The 14,427-nt window shown below is 47.5% G+C and overlaps 1 protein-coding gene across 2 annotated transcripts in view; it reads left to right on the plus strand.

The window, feature by feature from the left end:
- The first annotated feature begins 1,504 nt into the window (after positions 1-1,504).
- Positions 1,505-14,427, plus strand: part of SLC7A9 (solute carrier family 7 member 9) — a 30,839-nt gene continuing 17,916 nt past the window's right edge. Inside the window, exons 1-9 of one of the 2 annotated variants that reach the window (XM_059903940.1) lie at positions 1,505-1,571; positions 2,194-2,307; positions 3,818-3,965; positions 4,245-4,487; positions 4,922-5,047; positions 5,284-5,383; positions 6,156-6,200; positions 6,689-6,812; positions 7,650-7,753. In XM_059903940.1, coding sequence (XP_059759923.1) covers positions 2,221-2,307; positions 3,818-3,965; positions 4,245-4,487; positions 4,922-5,047; positions 5,284-5,383; positions 6,156-6,200; positions 6,689-6,812; positions 7,650-7,753 — 977 coding nt within the window. In that variant the 5' untranslated portion in view covers positions 1,505-1,571; positions 2,194-2,220. The remainder of the gene's footprint in view (positions 1,572-2,193; positions 2,308-3,817; positions 3,966-4,244; positions 4,488-4,921; positions 5,048-5,283; positions 5,384-6,155; positions 6,201-6,688; positions 6,813-7,649; positions 7,754-14,427) is intronic. The other variant, XM_059903941.1, reaches the window with a different exon arrangement.

Here is a 14,427-nt window from a genome sequence, read left to right on the forward strand (position 1 = left end):
AATGAGCCAAAGGTCTTAAAGAATTGGGGAAAAAATTGTGAAGGCAAATCCACATTATTTTCCCTGAGGGGGGAAAAAAAACCTTATGATAATTGGTTGAACACTCACTCTGCTGGGGAAAAACGAAACAAGAAGAAACCACAGATTCAAGAAAAGAAATGCACACCAAGGACCAAAAATGAACCGAAGTAGATTTCTGACCCTCAGCAAGGATTCTCATGCCCAGATGTTCCAAACTCAGCACTTGACAGAGGCCCAAGAAGCCCACGGGATCCTCTGCATTAACAGAATGCTGACGCTTAATGCATAACCTTCTGCAGTTCTCACAGTTCTGTGAAGGGGAGTGCCAATACTAGCCCATTTTACGGATTCAGAACTCAATGCTTGGAGAGAGGCTAAGTAACTCTGAGACCATGTGGCTGGTGTGGGCTCACAGGACCCTCCCACTCCCTACCACCACCACCACCCCACCCTGCTTTCCTCAGTGGTTTCGGTTAGAATATCAGCCCTCTGGGGCAACCTTGACCCAGGGAGCTCTGCAAGTACAGATGGGCCAGACCTACCTCTGAGTGCTGCACTGTTGGCAAATGCTTAAGGGGTGCATCACGCAAGCCTGTGGGCAGGTCCTGCCTCCATGCTCTGGAGAGACAGCCCGTGAATGACCACTCTGCTCGGGCTCTGGCCATGGCTGGCAAGAGGATCAGGTGCCCTGATGAGCAGGCATGGCCCCATCAAGGGGGGCAGGTAACAAACTTCTACGTCAGGACCCTGACTCTGGGGAAGCAAAGGTCCCCCACATTCTCAGTAGGCTTTAAGAGATGACCCTGAGAAATCTGCCCTCCTCTCAGGTCCGCCTGTCCCAAAGTGCCCCCAAAGTGCACCTCAGTGACTCACCAACTCTGTCCTGTGACCTTTGGTCTCATCTGGATATCTGGGATGCTGTTAAATCTACCCCAGTGCAAAACTGCCAGAGGAGATGGGCGATAAGGAGCAATGCTTCAGGCTGAGCTCTTCCTTCCCAGATAAGGTCTCAGCAGGGGCCAGACAAGCTTGGTCAGAACCAGGGGGAGGCAGACCAAGGACCCTGGAGGAAATTCCTCAGTGGGGAGGGGAACGGCTCCCCCCATCCTGTGAGTTCTGAGTGCAGCGTTACTGTTTGTGCCACCTGCCTGGAGTTGTAAATAGAACCTATTAAGATAATAAAAGAGTGGGTTCCAAAGTTTATCTCCTCTGGTTCCAGTCTTTAGAGAGATTTCTCCTTCCAGGATGTAGCTGATCTGGGGGGAATCTGGTTAATTTTAAAACAAACTGGTCTGGACACAAATGAACAAAATAAGAATAGTTTGGAGAGAAACTGGCTTGCCCTACCCTCCTTTTTTTGTGTGGTGTATCCAAGCTTCATTGCTTAAAAAAAAAAAAGGTGTTTAATAATTACCTTTGTTGACCTCTGTACCTTCTGGCTTCCTCCTCTCCTGGGCACGAGACATGGCCATTCCTAGGGCACTACTGTGCAGAGGAAGGTGGTCAGCTGCCCCGGGCAGGTCCCTGGGCTCCTTGAGGTCAAGGAGAAGGTAAGGCCACCAGGTGATGGGAAGGCTGGCTGATCCCCTGGCCAGGGACCCGAGAGGGACTTCATGTGGAGAAAGGGAACAGGGAATGAGCACTAACTAGTTCAGCCTTGAACTGATTTTCCTCAGCAACGTTCCTGGCATCACTCAATGAAAAAAATATCTGTACCGTGGATCTATTGTGAGGTGCCTTCATTACTTGGGAAGTAATTATGAGCAAAGCCTTCCTTCCTCAGACTTGACTCCACTAAGGATATTCCAGTATGTTTTTAAATATTTCTTTTTAAAAGCCTTTGAAAAAAATGAGGTTGGGCTGTAGAATGACTTTCAGGCTTGTCACTGCTGAGGGTTAGGGCAAACAGGATAGGTGAGGGGGCATGGGGGTACCGGAGTAGTTTGGAAAAGATCTTGGAACCCCAGTTGCCCAGGGTCTGAACGGCAGTCAAAATTTTGCTGGGACTGAGCAAATTATCCCTAAGGAGTCGACAGCTGCATTTCCCCCAAACTGTAGCTAATCATCTGCTCATAGAATCAGTTCCCACAACCCAGGTGCGACAGCTCAGCCCCCATTTGCATCTTGTCCGATGGAGCATTTGCTGAGTGAACACCTGTGTCCTCCTCGCAGCCTCCTAGAATTGGCAGCGGGTGGAAAATGGAAGAGACAAGCCTGAGAAAAAGGAGAGAGGATGAGAAGTCGATCCAGAGCATCGAACACAAGACCACAAATCTCCAAAAGGAGGTAAGGCCGTCCTTAGAGGCAGGCCCTTCCCAGGTCCAGCCACGGGGTGCACAGCCAAGTCCCCCCACCCCATCTCTGCTCGAACGATTCCTTGTACTCACCTCTTTCCCTCTCGCCAGTGAACTCAGCATATTCTTGTGAGGTTAATACATGTGTGCTTCTGCGTGCTGGGTAAGCACCTGGAGGGGCTGCTGTTTGCTCAGACCAGTGGCCTTTTCCGGGATGGTCAGAGAGGACTTCTGATGTGGAGTCCCCTCTACAGCACCTTCACCAAACGTCGGTCCCTCTTACGTTCGAATACCTCCAGTGATAGGGAAATCCTATTCCTTCTTTTTTTTAACATCTTTATTGGAGTATAATTGCTTTACATGGTGTGTTAGTTTCTGCTGTATAACAAAGTGAATCAGCTATACATATACACATATCCCCATATCCCCTCCCTCTTGCATCTCCCTCCCACCCTCCCTATCCCACCCCTCTAGGTGGTCACAAAGCACCGAGCTGATCTCCCTGTGCTATGCGGCTGCTTCCTACTAGCTATCCATTTTACATTTGGTCGTGTATATAAGGACACGGGGAGGGGGAAGGGTAAGTTGGGACAAAGCGAGAGAGTGGCATGGACTTATATATACTGAATCAGACTATTTTATTCCTTTAAAATTTTTTTTCTTGATTCACGTATGATTTACATAGAGTGAAATGCACATCTCTTCAGTGTTCAGTTTGAAGTGTTTGACAAACTGGTCGCCCCAGAAAGTTCCCTCTTGCCCCTTTCCAGGAGGGCTCCACCCCCCGAGTTCTATCTCTGCAGATTAATTTTCCCTGTTGTGGAATTTCATAGGAATGGAATCATACAGGGTGTGCCTGAGCAGGGTCTCGTTGGTAGGAAGCGCATACTCTACAGAATGGCATGAGAGAAAGGTCACAGCCCCCGAATGTTTCTGTCCCTGGAGACATTGCTGCTCACCCCCTCACCCCCACTCCCCTGGCCAGGAGCCCCAAACCCTGACTTCACTCTTTGTCTGGGGGGGGGAAGCTCTGTTCTGCTCTGCCCACCTAAGAGGCAGGTCCCAAGGGCCTTTCCTGTTGGTGATTGATTGTCAAATCAGCCTTTATTTACCATCTGGGCCCCCTTTGTCAAGGGTGGTAAGGGTTGGCGCATGGAACCTCAGCCGGGCCTATGAACCGTACTGGATGTGAACCCTGGGCAGTAACAGAATCTTTCTGTTCCTCTATTTTTTCCTCTGTAAACTGGGTATGATAATGGTGTACCCGACTCATGAGGCTCTAGTGAGGATTAATTGACTTAATCTATACAAGCGAAGCCCCAGGAGCAGCTTCCTGGTGCTCTCCCTGCAACAGCACAGGGTGAAGGTGCCTGGGACACTTGGGGCTGCCCTGGCCACACCCAGAGTGGGAGGGAGGGAGGGAGGAAGAGGGCTGCGTCCAGGCCTCTTGAGCCCCACCGGGTGGCAGCACTAACTCTCCTCTCCCCTTCTCCACACCCTAGCTGGGCCTGTTCAGCGGCATCTGCATCATTGTGGGCACCATCATCGGCTCTGGGATCTTCATTTCCCCCAAGTCTGTGCTCAGCAACATGGAAGCCGTGGGACCCTGTCTCATCATATGGGCGGCTTGTGGGATTCTTGCGACACTGGGTAACAAAGATGCCCCGCCCTGGCGAGCACCTTCTGTTGAGTGTGGGGCTGCTATTGGAGCTCTATCTGTGCCTGGCCTTGCTGCTGCCTGGATCCCTTTCAATGCTTGTGCACAGATAGGTGTAAATCGGGCTTCACAGAATGTCCAATGGCCAGAGTTCAGGATGAGAGGCACCGTGATGGGCTCCGGGAGCATGTCCTCCACAGGGGAGAGGGGTTCCCTCGACCAGGGCAATGCCTCACGAGGGGCCCGGGGCCCCCTTCCTCTCTGTATTCCAGGCGCTCTGTGCTTTGCAGAGCTTGGCACGATGATCACCAAGTCGGGGGGCGAGTACCCTTACCTGATGGAAGCCTTTGGCCCCATTCCTGCCTTTCTCTTTTCCTGGACCAGCCTGTTCGTCATAAAGCCCTCGTCCTTTGCCATCATCTGTCTCAGCTTCTCTGAGTACGTTTCTGCGCCCTTCTACTCAGGCTGCAACCCTCCTCAAGTTGTCATTAAACTCCTGGCTGCTGCTGCCATCTGTGAGTACATGTGTGAAACACTGGGCAGGGGTCAGAAGAGACCTGGCACAGATGGTGTGGGGAGACTCGGCTCCCGCACAGCCAGAAAGAGGCCGAGTGGGCCTGGAGGCGCTGGTGAGGAGCAGGGCCAGGTCTAGTCTTGGGCCCGAGCCTGATGCCCTTTGCCGTCCAATCCCTGCTCTGCGGGGCCATCGGAGCTGTGAGGGACGGCTGGCAGCAGGCTGTCCCACAGGGGCCCGGCTGCTTCTCCATTGCTCCTGGGGGGAGGCAGCCAGGCCGGATTTCAAAGGTGCGTTTGATGGATGTGGCGGTGGAGAGGGGAGGCTGGAGGGGTGGGCCTGGGAGTGGAAAGGAGACTCTTTCCAGGGCCTTAAGAGAGGAGGGAGCTGTTGAGCCCACAGACACAGAATGTCGCCCACCTCTGACTTCCGCAGTGCTCATCACCACGGTGAACGCGCTGAGCGTACGGCTGGGGAGCTACGTCCAGAACGTGTTCACAGCGGCCAAGATGGTGATCGTGGTCGTCATCATCATCAGCGGACTCGTCCTCCTGGCCCAAGGTGACCTTTGGCTGGAGGGGAGTGTGGTGCCACACAGCACAGACCATCTGGAAGTCTTGCTCCTAAGCGTATCTTTAAGGCAGGAATTCAATAGAAACAATCTTTAGTTTCCCAGTTTTTCAGAGTGTGTTTAATAACCTGAGGTCATTAGTCATCCCCTGCCTTCACAGGCAGATGATGCAAAGTTCCAGTCTGGTCAGCTGACACCCACTTTTCACTGTCTGGCTTAATTACAGGAAATACAAGGAATTTTGAAAATTCTTTTGAGGGCACGAAACTGTCTTTGGGAGCCATAGGTCTGGCGTTTTATAATGGACTCTGGGCGTATGATGGATGGTAAGATGGCACACGTCTGGCTGTGGGTTTCTTTAGGCTATTTTACCGAAACCGTGTGGAAAGCAATGACTTCTCCTTTTGGGGGTTTGGTGGGAGCCTGACATTTACCTTCGCATCTCCCTTTTGTTAAGCACCCCACCCTCACGCTTCGGTTCTCCTTGGACCCCAGAGACACTGAGGCACCTGCCCCTTTCCCATTCGCTCACGTGCCACCAGCCCTTGACACGGTGGCCCGTGAGCCCACAGTGGTGGGACCCTGTGCCAGAAGCTTCACCAGACACACACGGGCTCAGCTGGGTTGGAGGCACTGAGGGCTGCCAGGCACTGCACAAGGCAAATATTCAGTAGCACTTCTATTTCCACCGTGCAAACACTAGGTTTAGTCGATGAGATTCTGTTTATGTCCACTGGCCATCCGGGATACTGGTCTTTCCCTCATGCAAAGCATCCGCAGGCTTCATTCCCTTTTCAGACAAAGAATCTTCCATTTTTTTCAAAGCACTCTGGGGACTCATTACTCCCAATAATTGTTGAAAATTCACACGATTCCCATGGAGGGCAAAGACCTACCAGCTGAAAGATGTGCAGATCTTAGTAGTCCCACCACCACCAGGGCTCTCTCCGAAAGAAATTGCCCCGAAATTCCTACAAGGGGAATTTTCTCTATGATGGAGTAGCTTAAATGAGACCTACATTTATTATTTTGTGTTTCATGATCTTAGCAAAGAAAGTCAAAGTTATGTTACTCACGTTACTTTTTTTTCCCCTCTAGGAATCAACTCAACTATATTACAGAAGAACTTAGAAACCCTTTCAGGTAAGAAAGCTGAGTCAGGGCCGGAGACAGTGGACAGGTGAGGGTATTTCTCTCCCCCAACCATAAAGTGGAGCTGCTCCCCCGTCATCACCCACCACCCCCTTCCACGCAGCGGATGGTTTCCTCATTTACACTCGTTAGAGCTTGGTTTTGTTTGGGGTAGTAGAATGGTTGCTAAGAGGAAGGAAGAACTCTAGCTTATTTTGCTTTATAACCAATTCAATTTTACTGCCGTGGAGTCTGAGAGAGGGAGAGTTCTTTCTCATTTGAAAATGTCACATGTCCCCACTGGGGCTCTGCTGTCCCACAAGCCCCCTGCTTCTGGGTGGACCTCAGGAAGGGCAGCTGTGACCCCAGCCCACCCCAGGGAGCAGGTGGAGGGCTGGCCGGGGCGGGTGGAAGAAAGGACTAGACGAAGACAACAATCTTGTGAGTCTCTAACAGGATGCTCTGGTCTGACTGGGTCCCTGGGTCCCTGCCCCTCCCAGAAACCTGCCCCTGGCCATCATCATCGGGATCCCGCTGGTGACAGGGTGCTACATCCTCATGAACGTGTCCTACTTCACTGTGATGACAGCCACCGAGCTCCTGCAGTCCCAGGCTGTGGCCGTGGTGAGTGCCCAGGGTCTCTGCGGGAGGGTGCCTGGTCTGTGGGAAGGGGACAGGCAAGGGATAAGTGCTCAAGTTGAAAGGCCCTCACCGCGGGGGAGGGAAATAATCGTCTAGGAGACCAGACACGGAGAGGATGAGCAGGTTAGGGCAGTACCAGAGACCCAGCTGAGGTTCCAGGCTGCCAGCAGGTGGCAGGTCCTGCTTTCCCAGCACACCCCGCCTGCCCGGGGAAGGCACAGAGTGTAGCTGCAGCTGGGCTGGACTTCACCAGGGTTGGGGCTTTGACAGGCAAGTGCAGGGGAGAGAAAGCGCAAAGGAGTCATTAAAAGAGGGAGTTATAATAATGGATTGTGGAATTCAAACTGGGGGAGGAGGGAAGAGGACAGAGGGATGGGTGTGAGGGCCAGGTGGAAAGGTGGGTGGGGTCCACGTGCTGGAGGAGGCCTGCGGAGCTGGAGCGGGACAGGAAATGAAACTAAAAACAGGCAATGAGGTGACAAGGATGGGGAGCGTGGAGAGATGCCGCTTGGTGACGGGCCACTGACCGGAGAACAGGCGGCTCAGGTGGGAGGGAGACCAGGTCATTCCGAGGGAGGGAGAGGCAGGGGCGTCAGAGGTTGCTGCAACACTGCGAATTATGCCAAGGAGCGGTGGAGAAGAGATTTCCATCACCATCCGCAGAGGAGGTCGTTTCCTCCCGACGGGCGCTCCACTTGTTCCTCCCGGAGGTGTCCGGGAGCCCAGCTCAGCGGGGCCGCTGGGAGGGCACAGCAGCTTGCGGGGCCGGTGGCTCCTGGGGGCGCGCGCGGTCTCAGGACGCACCCACTTCTCTCGCAGACGTTTGGCGACCGCGTCCTCTACCCCGCCTCGTGGGTCGTTCCACTCTTCGTGGCGTTTTCAACCATCGGCGCCGCTAACGGGACGTGCTTTACGGCGGGCAGGTAGGGCCAGGCCCCCACCCCGGGGCGGAGCGCGCACAGGGCGGTGCCAGGCCTGAGTTGGGCTGATGGAGCCGAAAGCGTGCGCGGACCGGCGCGTGGCGCGGGCCCGCGGTCCCCGAGCGAGGGAGCGAGCGAGCGGGGGTCAGTGCCGCCCGCCCCAGCGCAAGGCGGGGCTTCGCGACCCGGGTGAGCGAGGTTGACCCGTGGGACTTTTCACCGAATGAGCTTTCTTGAACATCTTCTCAGGTTAATAGATAACACAGTCTAGATCAGGGATTGGTAAACTTAAAGGGCAGATAGTGAAGGTTTTAGGCTTGCAGCCCGTGTAAACCTGTCATGTTCTGTCTTTGCAGTAGAAAGGCCAACAGCTGTGGCTACGGCCCACTAAAACTTTATTTGCATAAACAGGCAGTTTTCCAGCCCCTGCCGAGCCTCTGGACCCTATCCGGTGTAGAGACGGTTGCTTTGGAATCCCCTTTACGATGGAGCATAGTTTCACATCACCTCCACTCACGGGCTAGTTGGGGGTGGTTTTTACAAACACTGCGACAGGGGACATTCGTGAACACGTCTTTGCCCAGCTGTCCAGCGTTCTGAGTGGATAGAGTTCTGAGAGTGAAATTGCCAAACGTTAAGCACGTATACGCTTAAAAAAAAAGAGAAATACATGCCACAAAATCATTCCTTAGTGCTAGCCCTTTCAGTTCTTCAAAAGTGTTTTGTCTATTCTAGATTCTTTGCACTTCTATCTGAATTTTACAATCAGCTTATCGATTTCTACAAAAAAGCCTTCAGGGATTTTGAGTAGAACTTCACCTAATGTATAGATCAATTCGGAGAGGACCGCCATTTCAAAGTATTGATTCTTCCAATCTACGGGCATGGACTCTCTCCCCGTTTATTTAGGTCTCCTTTAATTTTTTTCAAAAAAAATTGTTTTGAGTAGCAGCTTTCAGTATACAGTATACAAATTCTTGCACATATTTTGTCGGATTTACTCTGAAATATTTCATATTTCTTCATGCTATTGTAAATGGTATTTTCAAAAATGTAAACATTTTCAGTTTCTGATGGTTTGTTGCAGGTATATAGAAACACATTTTAAACAGCTCTACTGAGGAATAAATACCATAAAACTCACTTTGTAATTCGACAATTCAGTGATTTTAGTAAATTTACAAAGCTGTGCAAACATCAGCACAATCCAATTCTAGAACATTTTCATCATTCCAGAAAGTTCCCTCATGCCTAGTATAGTTAATCCCCTTCCCACCTCCAGCCCTAGGCAACTACTGATCTGCTTCTGTTTCTATGACTTTGCTTTTTCTAGACATTTCATGTAAATGGAATGATACAGTATGACATTTGCATCTGGCTTCTTTCACTTAGCATATTATTTTTGAGGTTCCTCTATGTCCTAGCAGGTATCAGTTCATTCATTTTAATGGCTGAATAGTACTCTATTTTATAGATGTATATTTCATTTACCCATTCACCAGCTGATGGACATTTGGATTGTTTCCAGTTTGGGCTATTGTGGGTAATGCTGCTGTGAGCGTTCATGTACATATATGTCTTTTTTTTTTTAATGTTTAAGTGTGCTTTTATGGACATATACTCTTTTCACACAAATTCGATCATGCATTGCATTTTCGTCTGCGATTTGCATCTTCCTTGAATTAGCGATATATCATGAACATCCTTCCAGGTCCTCACATGTAGATCTTTTGCCTAGCAGATTCAAAAAAAATTGTTTAACATCAGTAATATCCAGGGAGACTGAGGAAAAAGATGCTCTCATCCACTGTTTATAGGGGATAAAAGCTTACATTTTGAAGGGAGAGAATGATGTACTCTCTGTTCTGAGGGAAAAAGGAAGGTCCATTACAGGGCATCTTCTCTAGTAGCAGCGGATTCTATCACTAACACCAAGTCCTCTCTCGTGAAAGAGTTGAATTCCGGTGAGTCCCTGGTTCCCTCTCATTTGTCTGCTCATTGCAGAAGGACCCATAACTTATGTTAGAGATCTCTGAAAAGGCTTTTCTAGCACAAATCCATGCCCGAAAACCCGGGTACCTTCACAGTGGAGCTACCCCAAGTGCCATGCGTGGCGACATATAAGTATCTTCTGCTTGGGGATATTTTCTCAGTAACAGAACACTTTTAATGCTATAGAAACAAAGTTGCCTTGAGTGCAGACCTGGAGGACGCTCTTTCTTTGCAAGTTCTATGGCCTATCTGCGGAAGGAAATTAGTCTGGATGAAGCTCCAGGGTGTCTCTGGGAACTCTGAGGGATGGCATTCCTACTCGTATCTCATTTGGCTCTGCTGCTAGTGATGGAGTGTCTCCTGCAGAGGCGGGGAGTGGCTGTGGCTCACCGCAGGGACAAGGGCACTGGCAGCAGAAGTTCTGGGAAGTGCTCCGTGGCGTGAGCCCTCCCGGAGTCCGCCATTAGCCCCACCAAAGAGCTGTCCATATAAGTCTTTGTGTGGACATAAATGTTTTCATTTCTCTGGGGTAGATTCCTAGGAATAGAATTGCTGGGTCATATAGTAACTTTGTGATTAACTTTTTTTTAAAAATTATTTTTAACATCTTTATTGGAGTATAATTGCTTTACAATGGTGTGTTAGTTTCTGCTTTATAACAAAGTGAACCAGTTATACATATACATATGTCCCCATATCTCCTCCCTCTTGCGTCTCCCTCCCTGCCACCCTCCCTATCCCACCCCTCTAGGTGGTCACAAACCACTGAGCTGATCTCCCTATGCTATGCGGCTGCTTCCCACTAGCTATCTATTTTACGTTTGGTAGTGTATATATGTCCATGCCACTCTCTCACTTTGTCCCAGCTTACCCTTCCCCCTCCCCATGTCCTCAAGTCCATTCTCTAGTAGGTCAGTGTCTTTATTCCCATCTTACCCCTAGGTCCTTCATGACCTTTTTTTTTTTTTCTTAGATTCCATATATATGTGTTAGCATACGGTATTTGTTTTTCTCTTTCTGACTTACTTCACTCTGTATGACAGACTCTAGGTCCATCCACCTCACTACAAATATCTCAATTTCATTTCTTTTTATGGCTGAGTAATATTCCATTGTATATATGTGCCACATCTTCTTTTTTTTTAAATTTATTTATTATTTATTTATTATTTATTTTTGGCTGTGTTGGGTCTTCGTTTCTGTGCAAGGGCTTTCCCCAGTTGCGGCAAGCAGGGGCCACTCTTCATCACAATGCGCGGGCCTCTCACTATCGCGGCCTCCCTTGTTGCGGAGCACAGGCTCCAGACGCGCAGGCTCAGTAGTTGTGGCTCACGGGCCTAGTCGCTCTGCGGCATGTGGGATCTTCCCAGACCAGGGCTCGAACCCGTGTCCCCCGCATTGACAGGCAGATTCTCAACCACTGCGCCACCAGGGAAGTCTGCCACATCGTCTTTATCCATTCATCCGATGATGGACACTTAGGTTGCTTCCATGTCCTGGCTATTGTAAATAGCGCTGCAATGAACATTTTGGTACATGACTCTTTTTGAATTATGGTTTTCTCAGGGTATATGCCCAGTAGTGGGATTGCTGGGTCGTATGGTAGTTCTATTTTTAGTTTTTTAAGGAACCTCCATACTGTTCTCCATAGTGGTTGTATCAATTTACATTCCCACCAACAGTGCAAGAGTGTTCCCTTTTCTCCACACCCTCTCCAGCATTTATTGTTTCTAGATTTTTTGATGATGGCCATTCTGACCGGTTGTGATTAACTTTTAAAGAAACTGCTTAACTGTTTTCTAAGTGGTTGCTCCATTTTAATTTCTGTAAACAAAGCACGAGAGTTCCAGTTTCTCCACATTCTCACCAACACTTGTATTTGTCTTTTGCTTAAAGGCATTCCACTGGGTGTTAGTATGTCACTGTGGTTTTTTTTTTTTTAATTAATTTATTTTTGGCTGTGTTGGGTCTTTGTTGCTGCACGCGGGCTTTTCTCTAGTTGCGGTGAGTGGGGGGCTACTCTTCGTTGCAGTGCGCGGGCTTCTCATTGCGGTGGCTTCTCTTGTTGCGGAGCACGGGCTCTAGAGTGCAGGCTCAGTAGTTGTGGCTCATGGGCTTAGTTGCTCCGTGGCATGTGGGATCTTCCTGGACCAGGGCTTGAACCCATGTCCCCTGCATTGGCAGGCAGATTCTTAACCACTGCGCCACCAGGGAACCCCTGTCATTGTGGTTTTAATTTGCATTTCCCTAATGACTAATGATACTGAGCATCTTTTTGTGTGCTTATTAGCTATTCATATATCTTCTGGTGAAATAGCTATTCAAATCTTTTGTCCATTTTAAAAATTGGGCTTCCTTTTATCTTCTTATTGAGTTGTACATGTTCATCATATATTCTAAATACAAATCCTTTATCAGGTATCTGATTTGCACGTATTTTCTCCCAGTCTGTGCCTTGTATTCTCATTTTCTTAGTGGTATTTTTGAACACCAAAGCTTTTAACTTTGACAAAGAGCAGTTTATCAGGTTTTTGGGTTTTTTTTCATGTGTCATGCTTTCGTTGTCATATCTAAGAACCTTCGCCCAACACAAGGTTACAAAGATTTTCTTTTCTGTTTTATCTTAGATGTTTATTAGGTTTAGCTCTTACGTTTAGGTATATGATCCATTTTGAGTTAATTTTGTATAGTTATGTACCTGTGCAGCTTGGGGGTTGGCCAGGGACTTGTGCTATATTGAATTATGTTGGATATCATTTTTATGAGGTCAAATCTAAGATTTTTGCTTACTGGTTTTTGAGTTTTCTATCTCACATAGACAGACCTTCCTCTCTCCTTTCAAGAATGCCCACCTATGTTTTCTTCTAGCATTTTACTTTAGCTCTTTGATCAATCTGGAAAGCGTCTTGACGTGAGGCATAAAACTCACTTTTTTCCACAAACATTTACCTATTGTCCACCCTTTCTCCTACTGGTTTGAAATCCAGCATTATCATTCCAATGTACTTGATTCACTTTGTTTCACTGTTAGTTTACTGTGCTATTATCATACTTATTACATGTTTCACAGCTTCAGTAATGTAAAATCTGGTAGGACTGGTGCTCCCACATCAGACTTCTCCTTGCCTGTTTAGCATTCCAGATGAACTTACAGTAATTTTGTCCAGTTCCGAAAGTTGTGCTTGCATCTTCAGTGCGTGGAATTTATATATTGATTTGTGGAGAACTGATGGAATTTAAAGAGTGAATTCACAGCATCATCTTGAGTCTAAGTCTCCCCTCCATCTAACAATCCCTTTCCTCCCAGTTTCACTGAATTGTTCTGGGAATTAATACTATGTTTATATCTTTTCAAAGTTCAAAAAGTAGTTTTTAATAATGAGTCTTTTTGGCCTGTGTATTCCTGACTTCTAATGTTATTGTATTGTACTCAGAGAGTGTGATCTTTACAATATTACTTCTTCAGAAGTTTTAAGACTTCCCTTATGGCTTACCACCATTTTTATAAGTGTTCCCATGGTCTTGAAAATAATATGTATTCTACTAACTTCTAGGTTTTTATGAGTTTTTATAAGTGTTCCCATGGTCTTGAAAATAATATGTATTCTACTAACGTCTAGGTTTTTATGTTATCGTTAAGCTTGTACCTTGACTGTTCAAATCTTATGCTCTCACAGTGGATTTGTCAAGCTTTGCCTCCTATGTTTCATGGGCTCCTGTTTTTTTAAAATTTATTGAGGTATAGTTGATTTACAATATTATATGTCCCACGGGTAAAAGTCCCAGGTGTACAACATAGTAATTCACAATATTTAAAGATTATACTCCATTTATAGTTATTATAAAATATTGGCTATATTCCCTGTGCTGTACAGTAAGTATATCCTTGTAGCTTATTTTATACATCGTAGTCTGTACCTCTTAAACCCCTCCCCACTTTCCTCTCCCCACTAGTAACCACTAATTTGTTCTCTATATTTGTGAGTCTGTTTCTTTATTGTTAAATTCACTAGTTTGTTTTATTTTTTAGATTCCACATATAAGTGACAATGTACAGTATTTGTCTTTCTCTGTATGACTTATTTCACTAAGCATAATACCTACCCTCCAGCTATATCCACATTGTTGCAAATAGAAAATTTTCATTCTTTTTTATGGCTGAGTAGTATTCCATTGTGTATATATGTGTGTGAGTGTGTGTGTGTGTGTATATATCATACCTTCTTTATCTGTTCATCTGTTTATGGACACTTAGGTAGCTTCCATAGCTTGGCTATTATAAATAATGCTGCTATGAACATTGGAGTGCATGTATCTTTTTGAATTAAGTGCTTTTGTTTTCTTCAGATATATACCCAGGAGTGGAATTGCTGGGTCATATGATAATTCTATTTTCAGTTTTTAAAAAATAATTAATTAATTAATTTGGTTGCGCCAGGTCTTAGTTGCAGCACGTGGGCTCCTTAGTTGCGGCCAGTGGGCTCCTTAGTTGCAGCTCATGGGCTCCTTAGTTACGACTTGCTGGCTCCTTAGTTGTGGCATGTGAACTCTTAGTTGTAGCATGCATGTGGGATCTAGTTCCCTGACCAGGGATCAAACCCAGGCCCCCTACTGGGAGCACAGAGTCTTAACCACTGCACCACCAGGGAAGTCCCTCTATTTTTAGTTTTTTGAGGAACCTTCAT

The sequence above is a fragment of the Balaenoptera ricei genome, chromosome 19 (assembly GCF_028023285.1).
Source record: "Balaenoptera ricei isolate mBalRic1 chromosome 19, mBalRic1.hap2, whole genome shotgun sequence".
NCBI classification, from domain to species: domain Eukaryota; kingdom Metazoa; phylum Chordata; class Mammalia; order Artiodactyla; family Balaenopteridae; genus Balaenoptera; species Balaenoptera ricei.